The 14,907-nt window shown below is 45.0% G+C and overlaps 1 protein-coding gene across 1 annotated transcript in view; it reads right to left on the bottom strand.

Annotated features, from left to right (window-relative positions):
• LOC137256162 (calpain-9-like) overlaps positions 1 to 14,907 on the bottom strand; it is a 44,132-nt gene that overhangs the window by 13,069 nt on the left and 16,156 nt on the right. Inside the window, exons 7-10 of the mRNA XM_067793866.1 lie at positions 13,110 to 13,198; positions 12,787 to 12,950; positions 12,548 to 12,649; positions 10,131 to 10,231 (exon numbers count right to left, since the gene is read on the bottom strand). Of these exons, the coding sequence (XP_067649967.1) occupies positions 10,131 to 10,231; positions 12,548 to 12,649; positions 12,787 to 12,950; positions 13,110 to 13,198 (456 nt within the window). The remainder of the gene's footprint in view (positions 1 to 10,130; positions 10,232 to 12,547; positions 12,650 to 12,786; positions 12,951 to 13,109; positions 13,199 to 14,907) is intronic.

The raw sequence follows: 14,907 nt of genomic DNA, 5'->3' as shown, positions 1-14,907 counted from the left end.
CAGTACTAGTGCTAAGATGGCTTGGGGAACATGGTCATGCACCCCAGGCTCAGCACTTTCATACCTGTCATAGTTTAACACAGACATACAGTAGTACTAGTGCTAAGGTGGCTTGGGGAACATGGTCATGCACCCCAGGCTCAACACTTTCATACCTCTCATAGTTTAACACAGACATACAGTAGTACTAGTGCTAAGGTGGATTGGGGAACATGGTCATGCACCCCACGCTCAGCACGTAGATACCTCTCATAGTTTAACACAGACATACAGTAGTACTAGTGCTAAGGTGGCTTGGGGAACATGGTCATGCACCCCACACTCAGCACTTAGATACCTCTCATAGTTTAACACAGACATACAGTAGTACTAGTGCTAAGGTGGCTTGGGGAACATGGTTATGCACCCCACGCTCAGCACGTAGAGACCTCTCATAGTTTAACACAGACATACAGTAGTACTAGTGCTAAGGTGGCTTGGGGAACATGGTCATGCACCCCACGCTCAGCACGTAGATACCTCTCATAGTTTAACACAGACATACAGCAGTACTAGTGCTAAGGTGGATTGGGGAACATGGTCATGCACCCCACGCTCAGCACTTTCATACCTCTCATAGTTTAACACAGCCATACAGCAGTACTAGTGCTAAGATGGCTTGGGGAACATGGTCATGCACCCCACGCTCAGCACGTAGATACCTCTCATAGTTTAACACAGACATACAGTAGTACTAGTGCTAAGATGGCTTGGGGAACATGGTCACGCACCCCACTCTCAGCACGTAGATACCTCTCATAGTTTAACACAGACATACAGTAGTACTAGTGCTAAGGTGGATTGGGGAACATGGTCATGCACCCCACGCTCAACACTTTCATACCTCTCATAGTTTAACACAGACATACAGTAGTACTAGTGCTAAGGTGGATTGGGGAACATGGTCATGCACTCCACGTTTAGCACTTTCATACCTCTCATAGTTTAACACAGACATACAGTAGTACTAGTGCTAAGATGGCTTGGGGAACATGGTCATGCATCCCACGCTCAAAACTTTCATACCTCTCATAGTTTAACACAGACATACAGTAGTACTAGTGCTAAGGTGGCTTGGGGAACATGGTCATGCACTCCACGTTTAGCACTTTCATACCTCTCATAGTTTAACACAGACATACAGTAGTACTAGTGCTAAGGTAGATTGGGGAACATGGTCATGCACCCCACACTCAGCACGTAGATACCTCTCATAGTTTAACACAGACATACAGTAGTACTAGTGCTAAGGTGGATTGGGGAACATGGTCATGCACCCCACGCTCAACACTTTCATACCTCTCATAGTTTAACACAGACATACAGTAGTACTAGTGCTAAGATGGCTTGGGGAACATGGTCATGCACCCCACGCTCAACACTTTCATACCTCTCATAGTTTAACACAGACATACAGTAGTACTAGTGCTAAGGTGGATTGGGGAACATGGTCATGCACTCCACGTTTAGCACTTTCATACCTCTCATAGTTTAACACAGACATACAGTAGTACTAGTGCTAAGGTGGCTTGGGGAACATGGTCATGCACCCCACGCTCAACACTTTCATACCTCTCATAGTTTAACACAGAGATACAGTAGTACTAGTGCTAAGGTGGATTGGGGAACATGGTCATGCACTCCACGTTTAGCACTTTCATACCTCTCATAGTTTAACACAGACATACAGTAGTACTAGTGCTAAGGTGGATTGGGGAACATGGTCATGCACCCCACACTCAGCACGTAGATACCTCTCATAGTTTAACACAGACATACAGTAGTACTAGTGCTAAGGTGGCTTGGGGAACATGGTCATGCACCCCACGCTCAGCACGTAGATACCTCTCATAGTTTAACACAGACATACAGCAGTACTAGTGCTAAGGTGGATTGGGGAACATGGTCATGCACCCCACGCTCAGCACTTTCATACCTCTCATAGTTTAACACAGCCATACAGCAGTACTAGTGCTAAGATGGCTTGGGGAACATGGTCATGCACCCCACGCTCAGCACTTAGATACCTCTCATAGTTTAACACAGACATACAGTAGTACTAGTGCTAAGATGGCTTGGGGAACATGGTCACGCACCCCACTCTCAGCACGTAGATACCTCTCATAGTTTAACACAGACATACAGTAGTACTAGTGCTAAGATGGCTTGGGGAACATGGTCATGCACCCCACACTCAGCACTTTCATACCTCTCATAGTTTAACACAGCCATACAGTAGTACTAGTGCTAAGGTGGATTGGGGAACATGGTCATGCACCCCAGGCTCAACACTTTCATACCTCTCTTGGGGAACCCAGTCCACTCAGAAAAGCCATGAAGATGATCGTAACTCTCCAGTTTTAAGACAAATGCTATTAGTTACACAGTATTTATAAAGGGTGTATGAGACTGTAAGACCCTTGTAAATTCTGTATTTCCTTCGACTGCACCTCTGTTATCCTTAAGATTTTTAAATTTAGTTTATCATAAAAACAACATCTAACCTTCGGCATAAAGAGATGCAAAATGTTTCACCATGGTATTTCCGGAACGGTCATAAAGGGAGATGACTCATGATGCCTTAGCCATAGAACTCCAGTTCCATGCCTTAGTTATATATGACAATAATGACTGAATATACAGAAACATTTTATTTTTGGGAAATATTTATTGACACACATATATAAAGAAACTATGGCAACAATTTATTGTTCTGTTTATGCTAATAATTGTCTACACCAACTCTATGCAGTCAGCAGCCACATCTAACCTAAGGTCAAGGTTATTTGCACAACCTGTGTAGTGTCTAACGTGACAGATTTGATGAGGTGCATAGTTCATACACCCTGGCAAATCCACATACATGGTTTTATATGCTTTAGCTATTGACTAATCAGAATTTGACAAATTTATCTTCAGGATATTTAACGACAGTATTAGTGCTAAGAGGACATGGAACCAGGTCCACTCAGCAAAGTAATCTTAGTACATGTACTAAGACAAAGTAAAATGAATGACTTTGGATGAAAAATAGAATCCCACCTTTTTGTCGACACAAGTAGGTCAAAGTTAAAAACTTCTCAGCAAGACACTGATGAGATCCAAAATGAGCCACTAAATAAAATTTTAATTTTTAACTTACCTTACCATAGGGCTTATGCAAATTACCTCAAGCATCGCTTAAAAGAGATCAAACAGTTGTTGCTACGCCATTCTACTGAATGGCTACCTCATGTATCGACGAGTTTATAGGAACAGAAGTGACGTGATCTCCCTATCCGCGCATGCACAAACAATCCCAAAACTTCACTTTTACTTCGAGCATCCTACCTGTCAGACGTGATTTTTGTTTGATTACGCTATTTTACTACTTGCATTGTATTTAAGTTGTTTCTTGCTCTGGTAGATATGGTTTTTCCCTTATTGGTGGTGAAACTTACAGTAATTTATCTTCACTTACCTGGCTACCTCGTACCTTTCGACAGATATCTCCTAGTTTTCCTTGTTGTTTGTCCATTTTCCATTGCACAGCTTGGTAATGTTGCACCCCAGTCCGTCTTCTTTACCAGTGTGTGTTGTTGTGCACATAAGTTTGGTTAAATATCCATTTGTTGCTAGTTTTTTACACTCTGCGTAATTCAGTGGGGGCAGTCATTGTGGTTGTGTACTCTCTGCTGTCTTGTCACGGTGGTACTCCATTTTCTGCTGTAGGGTTTTTTTTCATTTAATCCAAATTCCCTTAGGGCATTCTTTCATTTAAGTTATTTGTTTGTTGGTTTTGCTGCGCGTTGCAGCTTTGTTATGACCTGGCAGTTAAAATTTGCACACTCTGCAAGGTGCAGAAGTCTCCAAAGGATCCCCACCCCTGGTGTCCAGACTGTGCTACTGTTAATTGTACTTTTGATGATCGATGCCATCATTGTTCGTCTCTCCATATTCAGGAATTCAAGCCTATCTGTCTGCAAAAAGGAAACGATTCACTCAGAGAAAAAGGAAAACATCTTCCCCTGTTTCATCTCTGGGATCATGGTCATCGCTCGCCTGGACTCCAGACAAGCGCCTCCGTCCACGCTTCCTCTACCTACTACAGAGTCGACACCTTTACCACAGCGCTCCTCGAATTCTTCAGTCGATCTCTCCCACCCGGACGCTCTCTCTCACCCTGAGGTGCGGAAGCTTTTGAGAACTCTTTTGCAACTGAGCGCTGATCCAGCGCCATCACCGGCGTTGCTCTCTACTCTGTCATCTAGTCTTCCAACGCCAACGCCGACACCTGTGACTGCACCTTTGGACACTATTTTTTCTACAGCAGCAATGCCTGTTCTGACACCAACGCCATCGTCATGTCCATCCACCGCTCCATTGTCAGTGCCTACACCTATACCGGCACCTATGGGGTCTTACAGAATTCCCAAGCGCAAGTCCCGCTGACACTTCAGAAGCCCTCGTCGCTGTCGTAGTCATTCAAAATCCAGATCGGTTTCTCCTCGTCAATCGTCGGACAAGGATAGGCGTTCCAGATCGCCGGCTTACTCCAAACGCTTAGGCTGTTCATGCTCCCGGACACCACCATCTTGCCATTCGCCACAGTGTCTCAAGTTGCATTCCCCTGACGCTCGTCTTGGTTCTGGTGTGGAGCCTCGGATGTCGACTTCTGCAGCTGGCCATTGACATCAGAGCCATACAGTATCATGGGACAACATGGAGGAAAGGTTTTTCTCATCTTATTACAACGAGGATGCACCTGAGGACTCAGATGACGGGGGCACCTACCTACCTCTGTCTGCGGTGCATGACTGGATTGCCGATAGGCTCCCAGAATGCCCCTCTCTGTCTCCTGGCACGGATGATCAGACAGCTATTCGCTTTTCACCAGAATCACCAGATTCCTCTGCATCTGTTGGTGGCAGATGCGACTGATTCTCTTGATGCTCTCTCTCTCTTCCATAATCAAGGCACCGAAGTCCAAGAAAGGCGACTATAAGATTCACAGCTTGGATTTCGCCAATAACGGGACAGCTCATGACGATTCCCTTCAACGCCTGGCTAGTTCTCCACAGAATTGATACAGAGTCCATGACTCCAAGATGTTGGTCATTGACTCGGAGTTAAAGCGTATGCTTAAACCCATCTCAACTTTAGCTTCGGCTACGTCGGTAGCCGCCTGGGACCTCACTGAAGACAATGCCTCTAGGGCAGATCAACTCTCGATGCTGTTCCAGTAGCAGGGAAAAGTATTAAACAACTTGTTGGCACACCTGAGAGCAGCATTAGCTATGACTACGGCAGTTCGGCATTCTCAACCCCTGTAATTGGCAGGAAGAATTTAAACGCAAACTATTTAGGGCGCCTTTTTCATCACGTTATCTCTTCAACGACATGATTCCTGAGGTATATAGACAGCACGCGGAGTTGACTAACACAGAAGTGTCGCTTTCAACTTTCGAAGCTCTAGGATCTGCTTTTCATGGCCGTTAAGAGGAAGAGGGAAGCATTGTTACATCCCAAGACGAGAATCACTATGTTCAGCGTTCGGCAGAGGACACGGCCGTGGTAGGGCCGACAATGATGGACAGTGCCGTGCACCTGAGCGCACACGGGAGCCTCCTACCACACCGAGCAGGGGTAGAGGCAAGCGCCCCTACTCAGCTCGAAGATTTGGTCTTGTGCGACTGGGACCTCCCTCCCTCCCAGTTCGACCCACTCCTGTAGACGGGAGACTAGGGATCTTCTGGAGAAACTGGATTTTTCTAGGGGATCCATTTGTACAAACATACTTCGGACTGGTTACAAGCTCCCCATTACCGTGTCACCGCCTCTGACAATGACGCCCCAGTCATGTGTATACTCTCCAGCCCAAAGCGTGCTCTTAGCCGACAGCATTCAGACCCTACTAGACAACAATGCTCTAGAGACAGTGCGAGACTCCAGCAGTCCCCGGGGTGCTACTCACCCATCTTCCTCGTGCCCAAGAAGGATTCTGGGAAAATGAGAGTTATTCACAACAACATAACATTCAACATGGTCTCCTTGGGACAACTTCATGCCAAGCTCGGCCCCAGGTCTTGGCTAGCCAGTTTAGACCTGCAGGACACCTATCTACATGTTCTAATTTACCGGCCGCACAGGAAGTTCCTGCGCTTTGTATTCAACAACCGTCACTACCAAAGGAAGGTACCCACGTTTGACATTTTCAACCGCCCCATGGCTATTCACCCATATCACAACGCCCATCACCTGGTTTCTCCATCTCCGGATTTCGACCCATACATAGATGACTGTCTCCTCAATCATCTTGATCTTCAGTGACTACGCAAACACAGAGTGCAAACAGAGTGGCAGTCCCTGCTAGGCCTTCTCACATCCGCTCAGGACATGGCGCTAAGAGGTCATCTGATGCTTCGACCATTGCAGCGCTTTCTCCTCCCTCACATACAGGCTGACAATCTACGTGTCAGGTTCCCTATACCGGACCATCTTCACCAGTATCTTCAATGGTGGACTCGAGAGTTGAACGTTTATGTTGACATCTCCTTGACAGACTTGAAACACGACCACAAACTTTTTGTCGAGGCCTCCCTTCAAGGTTGGGGCGCTCATCTCATCTGGGTGATTCGGAATCAAGGCACCACAAGATCCAAGCAGCTGTTGGACAGATGTTTCAGCTGTCCAACATTCTCAACGACAGCTACATTCGAATTCAAGTTCGCCAGGAATGTACTGGCAGATGCCCTCTCCAGACCAGGCAGACCATCGCAAACAGAGTGGATGCTGTATCCAGAGGTTTTCCGTTTTCTGTGTCAACAACATGGCCGGCCTCTCAACAGTCAGCTTCCCTTGTACGTGTCTCCCGTACTGGATCCACAGGCCTGAGCGATCTACGCCATGTCCATGTCGTGGGAGGGGCTGGATGCCTTTGCATTCCCTCCACCGGTTTTTCTACCAGCGGTGGTGGTCAAGATCAAGCAGACCTGCCAGATTCATCTGCTTTTGGTCGCGCCCTGGTGGCTGGCCAGAATGTGGTTCACCAACCCACTACCACTACCAGATTGGCTACAGCTCCTACATCATCAGCACAGGCATCTTCCGCATCCCAATCCGGCGAGGTTTCTTCTACGCGTTTGGACCATCTGCAGAAAGCCTTGAGAGCTAAGGGCTACTCTACTCAGGTGGCAAAACTTGTTGCTCTGGCGCACCAGGTATCTAGTAGATCTCTTTATGATAACAAGTGGACATCTTTTGAGAAGTTTTGTGCACTCAGAAACCAGAATCCTTCAACAGTATCTCCTCAGTTTTTTGCGGAATTTTTCCTCTACTTGAGAAGGTCCAAACATCTTCGAGGCAGTACCACTGCAACATACATATCAGCTCTTAATTCCGTCTTAGCAGTCAAGTGTGACCGGCAGGTGACCAAGGTGCCGGATCGCCTTGCCATGTTGAAGGCATTTAAGCTGGGGGATCAAAAGTTTGTCCTCCTGCTTGGGATCTGAATTTTGTTTTAGATCATCTCCATGGCCCTCCTTATGAACCTTTGGAGAAGACTTCATTTGAGAATCTTTCGAGGAAGACAGTTTTCCTGTTGGCGTTAGCCACTGCGGAAAGGGTCAGTGAGATCCACGCTCTGGATGTAACCCGTGTGAAGTTTGAACAAGCTCATCATGGACAGGTTTGTTTAGGTCTACTATGGGATTTCGTCGCCAAGAACCAGCTCCCTGGACAACCAGACAGATTATTCTCTATCCGTTGTCATCCATTCTAGGCCCCCAGGACTCTGACGAGCTGCTTCCTTGTCCAGTGCAGGCATTGAAATTGTACACCTCTGAGAGGATGGACTCGTAAAAGACTTTTCATCCCGTTTTCTTCATCGATGAAAGGAGAAGTGTCCAGAAAAACCGTGGTGTTATGGTTACGTGCGACTATTTTGGCAGCCTACGATGCGAAACACTTAACGCACCTGTCAGCCAGCAACCTGCATGAGATTTGGGCCTTAGCATCCACCATGGCTCTGCACAGAAACTGCTCTGTACCGTCAATTATGGAGGGATGTTTTTGGCGGTCCTCCACGGTGCAAGCAACTAGATTGGGATGTAGCAGTTGTAGATGTGGAGGTTTTCCAGTCCCGTTGGTGGTGGCCCAACAACTCACCCGACCTTCTACACAGTAGGTAATTATGTTTTCTTACCTTGGGCTTTTAAAGGAAGTGTATGATTCTGGTGAACTTGGTTCATTTGCTGATTTCTTTCAGAGTTTGACTTTACACAGGATTATTATCTGTCTCTTGTTCCAGTTACCCATTTCTCCAAGCTTCAGCTTGTCTCCTCGGTTGGTCCTCCGAAGCCCAACACCACCATCCTGTCTGAATTCTTATGCATAAGCCCTATGGTAAGGTAAGTTAAAATTTATTAAAATCTAAATATTTTAGATATTTAAATACTTACCTTACCATGGGGAGGTTACGACCACCCTATGCTGGATGTTTTCCTCCCCACTCTGGACTTCTTCAGAGTTATCTCTTTTCAGTAAAATGAAGTTTTTGGATCGTTCGCGCATGTGCAGATAGTGAGATCTTCGGACTTCCGTTCCTATACACTCGTTGATACATGAGATGGCCATTCTGTAGAATGGCGTATCAACGACTGTCTGATCTCTTTTAAGTGATGCTTGAGGTAATATGCATAAGCCCTATGGTAAGGTAAGTATTTAAATATCTAAAATATTTCCATTTTAATAAAATTGTCATCCAAGTTTAATTTTTGCTGAAAGAATTTGGTTTGACCAGTATAGTTCTTGAGTGGCTAAAATCCTACCTTTCAGACAGAATCCAGTCCATTCACAAAACATCGTCATCATCCAGTAGCACCCTAACCTGTGGGGTTCCCCAGGGATCAGTTCTTTCTGCCTGTTTACTCAACCACTTGGAAAACTTATGTCTGTTTACCATATGCTTCATCATTTCTATGCGGATTACAGCCAACTGTTTGACAGCTTTAAGTCTTCAGAACAAAGTCAGCTAGAGTGCAAGTCTAACCTCGAAGCATGCGTCGCCAGCACAAGATCTTGGATGTCTTCTAACAAGCTTGAACTTAACAATGATAAACAGAAAAAATGGTCATCTCCACAGTCTCAAGACAAAAGAAATTTGTCATCACAGATATTTCAATTGGGCAATCTTCGATTCCTTTTTCTCCTCTTTTGAAAAAATCTTTTGGACTCAAACCTCAGTAGGGACAAGCAGATAAATCATCTAGTAAAGACATGCCACTACCATCTGAAGAACATCGGCAGCATCCGTTCTGACAAAAGATGCCACTGCCACCCACCCTAGTGCGGACATTGATTTTATCCCACCTGGGTTAGTGCAACAGCTTACTGTGTGGCATCTCCTCGTCTCAAATCCATCGTCTCCAGAAAATCCAGAACAAAGCTGCACACAATATCTCTCTCACCAGTCCTCGCTGTCACATCTCTCCCATTCTGAACTCTCTACACTGGCTCCGTATTCATAAAAGGATTGATTTCAAGATTCTCTGCCTCACCTATCAGTCTTTCTATAACTCAGGACCTTCCTGCCTTCAAGACCTCATGACACATTACTCTCCAGAAAGAACTCATCACAACAACTGTTACTTGCTGTCCCAAGCCATAATCTAAAATCGTTTGGCTCAAGAACCTTATAACACTGACAAGTCTAAAATATTGAATAATACGTATTGACCAAAGAGCAAGATGCAATGATTCACAATAGAGGTTTTCAGTACAATGCAGGTGAGTCAAATCTAAAGTAATGGGTCACAAACATAATATCAACTCACCAAAGTCTTGGCTTTCAGTGAGAAACAGTTCTACTAAATCTTTCACAACAAGGGATCTTGGATGTAGGTAAGGCTTGATGAAGAGGCAGACAGATGTAGGTAGGCCGAATGATGACGCAACTCCCATCTTACTCTGAGTGTAAGTGTGTGTGTGTGTCAACACAACAACCAGCCTTACATATACACAGTCAGTGATTCGTGAGCATTCTTGTGGACACCATGGTGAGCTACTCACCTTGTGCAGGTCACATCTCGTGGACACCACGATGAGCTACTCACCTTGTACAGGTCACATCTCGTGGACACTATGTCAAACTTTCTGTGCTCGGTCTTCTGAATGAGTTGCAGTATCAAGGGGACATAACCCTCTTCTGTCATGCCTGAAGGGAGATAAAAGTACAACTTGAGTATTAGAATAACACAAAAAACATTGAGAATCGTTCTGGGTTGAGGATGTGCAGATCACTTAATCTGAAACTTGAATACTGTTACCTGTATGCGGCTTTTGGTCTTTATGGCAACACAATATATTTCAATATGTGAGGTAGAGGGGTAACGTCATAGTGGTTCAAGTTGGCCTTACTACGGTGAACACCTGGGTTATACTCCCAACAATGGCTACAATGAGTCACGTTCATGTTTGGTGTCCCCCACAATATTGGTGGAACATTGCTGTAACTGGTGTAAACCCATGATTGATTACCCACACACAGTGAGATGTTAGTCTATATGTAAGACTGAATGGCGCCCAGCAGCAATGAGCAGTCGGGTAGCCTATTGGTTAAAGTGTTCATTCTTCACACCAAACACCACAGTTTGATTCCCCACATGGGTAAAATGTGTGAAGCCCATTTCTGTTGTCTCTATGAAACATGCCTAGAAATCTAGATTTGCTTCATTTAGAATTTGGCATTGCAGGGAGGGCTGGGCGGTAGGGGAAATAATGTGGTTCAGGGACTGTGAGACAGACTACATTGCAGGGAGGACTGGGCTGTAAGGAAAAATAATGTGGTTCAGGGACTGTGAGACAGACTACATTGCAGGGAGGACTGGGCTGTAAGGAAAAATAATGTGGTTCAGGGACTGTGAGACAGACTACATTGCAGGGAGGACTGGGCTGTAAGGAAAAATAATGTGGTTCAGGGACTGTGAGACAGACTACATTGCAGGGAGGGTTGGGAGGTAGGGGAAATGATGTGGTTCAGGGACTGTGAGACAGACTACATTGCAGGGAGGGCTGGGTGGTAGGGGAAATGATGTGGTTCAGGGACTGTGAGACAGACTACATTGCAGGGAGGGTTGGGAGGTAGGGGAAATGATGTGGTTCAGGGACTGTGAGACAGACTACATTGCAGGGAGGGCTGGGTGGTAGGGGAAATGATGTGGTTCAGGGACTGTGAGACAGACTCAGTAACATTGCAGGGAGAAATGATGTGGTTCAGGGACTGTGAGACAGACTACATTGCAGGGAGGGTTGGTTCAGGGACTGTGAGACAGACTACATTGCAGGGAGGGTTGGGAGGTAGGGGAAATGATGTGGTTCAGGGACTGTGAGACAGACTACATTGCAGGGAGGGTTGGGAGGTAGGGGAAATGATGTGGTTCAGGGACTGTGAGACAGACTACATTGCAGGGAGGGTTGGGAGGTAGGGGAAATGATGTGGTTCAGGGACTGTGAGACAGACTACATTGCAGGGAGGGTTGGGAGGTAGGGGAAATGATGTGGTTCAGGGACTGTGAGACAGACTACATTGCAGGGAGGGTTGGGTGGTAGGGGAAATTATGTGGTTCAGGGACTGTGAGACAGACTACATTGCAGGGAGGGTTGGGCGGTAGGGGAAATGATGTGGTTCAGGGACTGTGAGACACACTACATTGAAGGGAGGGCTGGGTGGTAGGGGAAATAATGTGGTTCAGGGACTGTGAGACAGACTACATTGCAGGGAGGGCTGGGTGGTAGGGGAAATGATGTGGTTCAGGGACTGTGAGACAGACTACATTGCAGGGAGGGTTGGGAGGTAGGGGAAATGATGTGGTTCAGGGACTGTGAGACAGACTACATTGCAGGGAGGGTTGGGTGGTAGGGGAAATGATGTGGTTCAGGGACTGTGAGACAGACTACATTGCAGGGAGGGTTGGGCGGTAGGGGAAATGATGTGGTTCAGGGACTGTGAGACACACTACATTGAAGGGAGGGCTGGGTGGTAGGGGAAATAATGTGGTTCAGGGACTGTGAGACAGACTACATTGCAGGGAGGGCTGGGTGGTAGGGGAAATGATGTGGTTCAGGGACTGTGAGACACAATACATTGCAGGGAGGGCTGGGTGGTAGGGGAAATGATGTGGTTCAGGGACTGTGAGACAGACTACATTGCAGGGAGGGCTGGGTGGTAGGGGAAATTATGTGGTTCAGGGACTGTGAGACAGACTACATTGCAGGGAGGGTTGGGAGGTAGGGGAAATGATGTGGTTCAGGGACTGTGAGACAGACTACATTGCAGGGAGGGTTGGGTGGTAGGGGAAATGATGTGGTTCAGGGACTGTGAGACAGACTACATTGCAGGGAGGGCTGGGCGGTAGTGGAAATGATGTGGTTCAGGGACTGTGAGACACACTACTTTGCAGGGAGGGTTGGGTGGTAGGGGAAATGATGTGGTTCAGGGACTGTGAGACTGATTATCCATAGTGCTACAGACCTTCATCAGGGACAGTGAAGACAAAACGTGGATTCTGCAGCCTGTCAGAGTAACCAGCTGCCGTATCACCTAGCCACTGACCATATATCCTCAGGACATGATCTACAAAGACAATCAGGGTGTGTCAATCACAAAGCAATCTGAAGCAATAATTAAAATCATAATATTAAATCCTGTAAGAACAAATTTTTTCTAGGAATTCATTTCTTCTGAACCTTCAAGAATGCATGTGTACTCACTGAGTGAATCCGAGCAGCCATCACTGTCAAAGTCTGGTGTAAGAGAGCAGATTGTAGTCTGGGAGAAGTATGTGAGGAAGTCAGACAGAGATATCCAGAACTCTCCATCATCTATATTAACTCGCTCCACAGCACCGGCAGGGATGGTACGCCACTCGTCGCTCCTACACAGCCATCACAACTTAACTATCTTTACTATCATAACAATCATAATAATCATCGTCATCATCATCGTCGTCATCCCATACATGATTTTTGCCTTTATCATCATTTTGACAACATCATGGCTGATATGAACAGATGCAACAAAAGTAGTTCCTTACTCATCCGACCATGGCCCCTTCCACTCAGTGTTGCCCCATGGGTTGCGTACACGAAGCAGGCAGAGGTTCTCACCACTGTTGAGGTGCACCTAGAAGATAGCATTATGTTATTTGTCATTACCATTAGTTATTCTCACTCACTGTCGTCTTTATGTTATTTGTCATTACCATTAGTTATTCTCACTCACTGTCGTCATTATGTTATTTGTCATTACCATTAGTTATTCTCACTCACTGTCGTCATTATGTTATTTGTCATTACCATTAGTTATTCTCACTCACTGTCGTCATTATGTTATTTGTCATTACCATTAGTTATTCTCACTCACTGTCGTCATTATGTTATTTGTCATTACCATTAGTTATTCTCACTCACTGTCGTCATTATGTTATTTGTCATTACCATTAGTTATTCTCACTCACTGTCGTCATTATGTTATTTGTCATTACCATTTGTTATTCTCACTCACTGTCGTCATTATGTTATTTGTCATTACCATTAGTTATTCTCACTCACTGTCGTCATTATGTTATTTGTCATTACCATTAGTTATTCTCACTCACTGTCGTCATTATGTTATTTGTCATTACCATTAGTTATTCTCACTCACTGTCGTCTTTATGTTATTTGTCACTGTCGTCATTATGTTATTTGTCATTACCATTAGTTATTCTCACTCACTGTCGTCATTATGTTATTTGTCATTACCATTAGTTATTCTCACTCACTGTCGTCATTATGTTATTTGTCATTACCATTAGTTATTCTCACTCACTGTCGTCATTATGTTATTTGTCATTACCATTAGTTATTCTCACTCACTGTCGTCATTATGTTATTTGTCATTACCATTAGTTATTCTCACTGTCGTCATTATGTTATTTGTCATTACCATTAGTTATTCTCACTCACTGTCGTCATTATGTTATTTGTTATTACCATTAGTTATTCTCACTCACTGTCGTCATTATGTACTGTTTTCCTACTGTCCTAGTATCACTGTCGTCATTATGTACTGTTTTCCTACTGTCCTAGTATCACTGTCGTCATTATGTACTGTTTTCCTACTGTCCTAGTATCACTGTCGTCATTATGTACTGTTGTCCTACTGTCCTAGTATCACTGTTGTCATTATGTACTATTGTCCTACCATCCTAGTATCACTGTTGTCATGTACTGTCTTCCTACCGTCCTAGTATCACTGTTGTCATTATGTACTGTTGTCCTACCGTCCTAGTATCACTGTTGTCATTATGTACTATTTTCCTACTGTCCTAGTATCACTGTTGTCATTATGTACTATTGTCCTACCGTCCTAGTATCACTGTTGTCATTATGTACTGTTGTCCTACCGTCCTAGCATCACTGTTGTCATTATGTACTATTGTCCTACCATCCTAGTATCACTGTTGTCATTATGTACTGTTGTCCTACCGTCCTAGTATCACTGTTGTCATTATGTACTGTTGTCCTACCGTCCTAGTATCACTGTTGTCATTATGTACTATTGTCCTACCGTCCTAGTATCACTGTTGTCATTATGTACTGTTGTCCTACCGTCCTAGTATCACTGTTGTCATTATTTACTATTTTCCTACCGTCCTAGTATCACTGTTGTCATTATGTACTATTTTCCTACCGTCCTAGTATCACTGTTGTCATTATGTACTATTTTCCTACTGTCCTAGTATCACTGTTGTCATTATGTACTATTTTCCTACTGTCCTAGTATCACTGTTGTCATTATGTACTATTTTCCTACTGTCCTAGTATCACTGTTGTCATTATGTACTGTTT

This window comes from Haliotis asinina, chromosome 11 (assembly GCF_037392515.1).
Source record: "Haliotis asinina isolate JCU_RB_2024 chromosome 11, JCU_Hal_asi_v2, whole genome shotgun sequence".
NCBI classification, from domain to species: domain Eukaryota; kingdom Metazoa; phylum Mollusca; class Gastropoda; order Lepetellida; family Haliotidae; genus Haliotis; species Haliotis asinina.
Note: the sequence above shows the minus strand (reverse complement) of the source record. Positions and strands in the feature narration are given on the sequence as shown.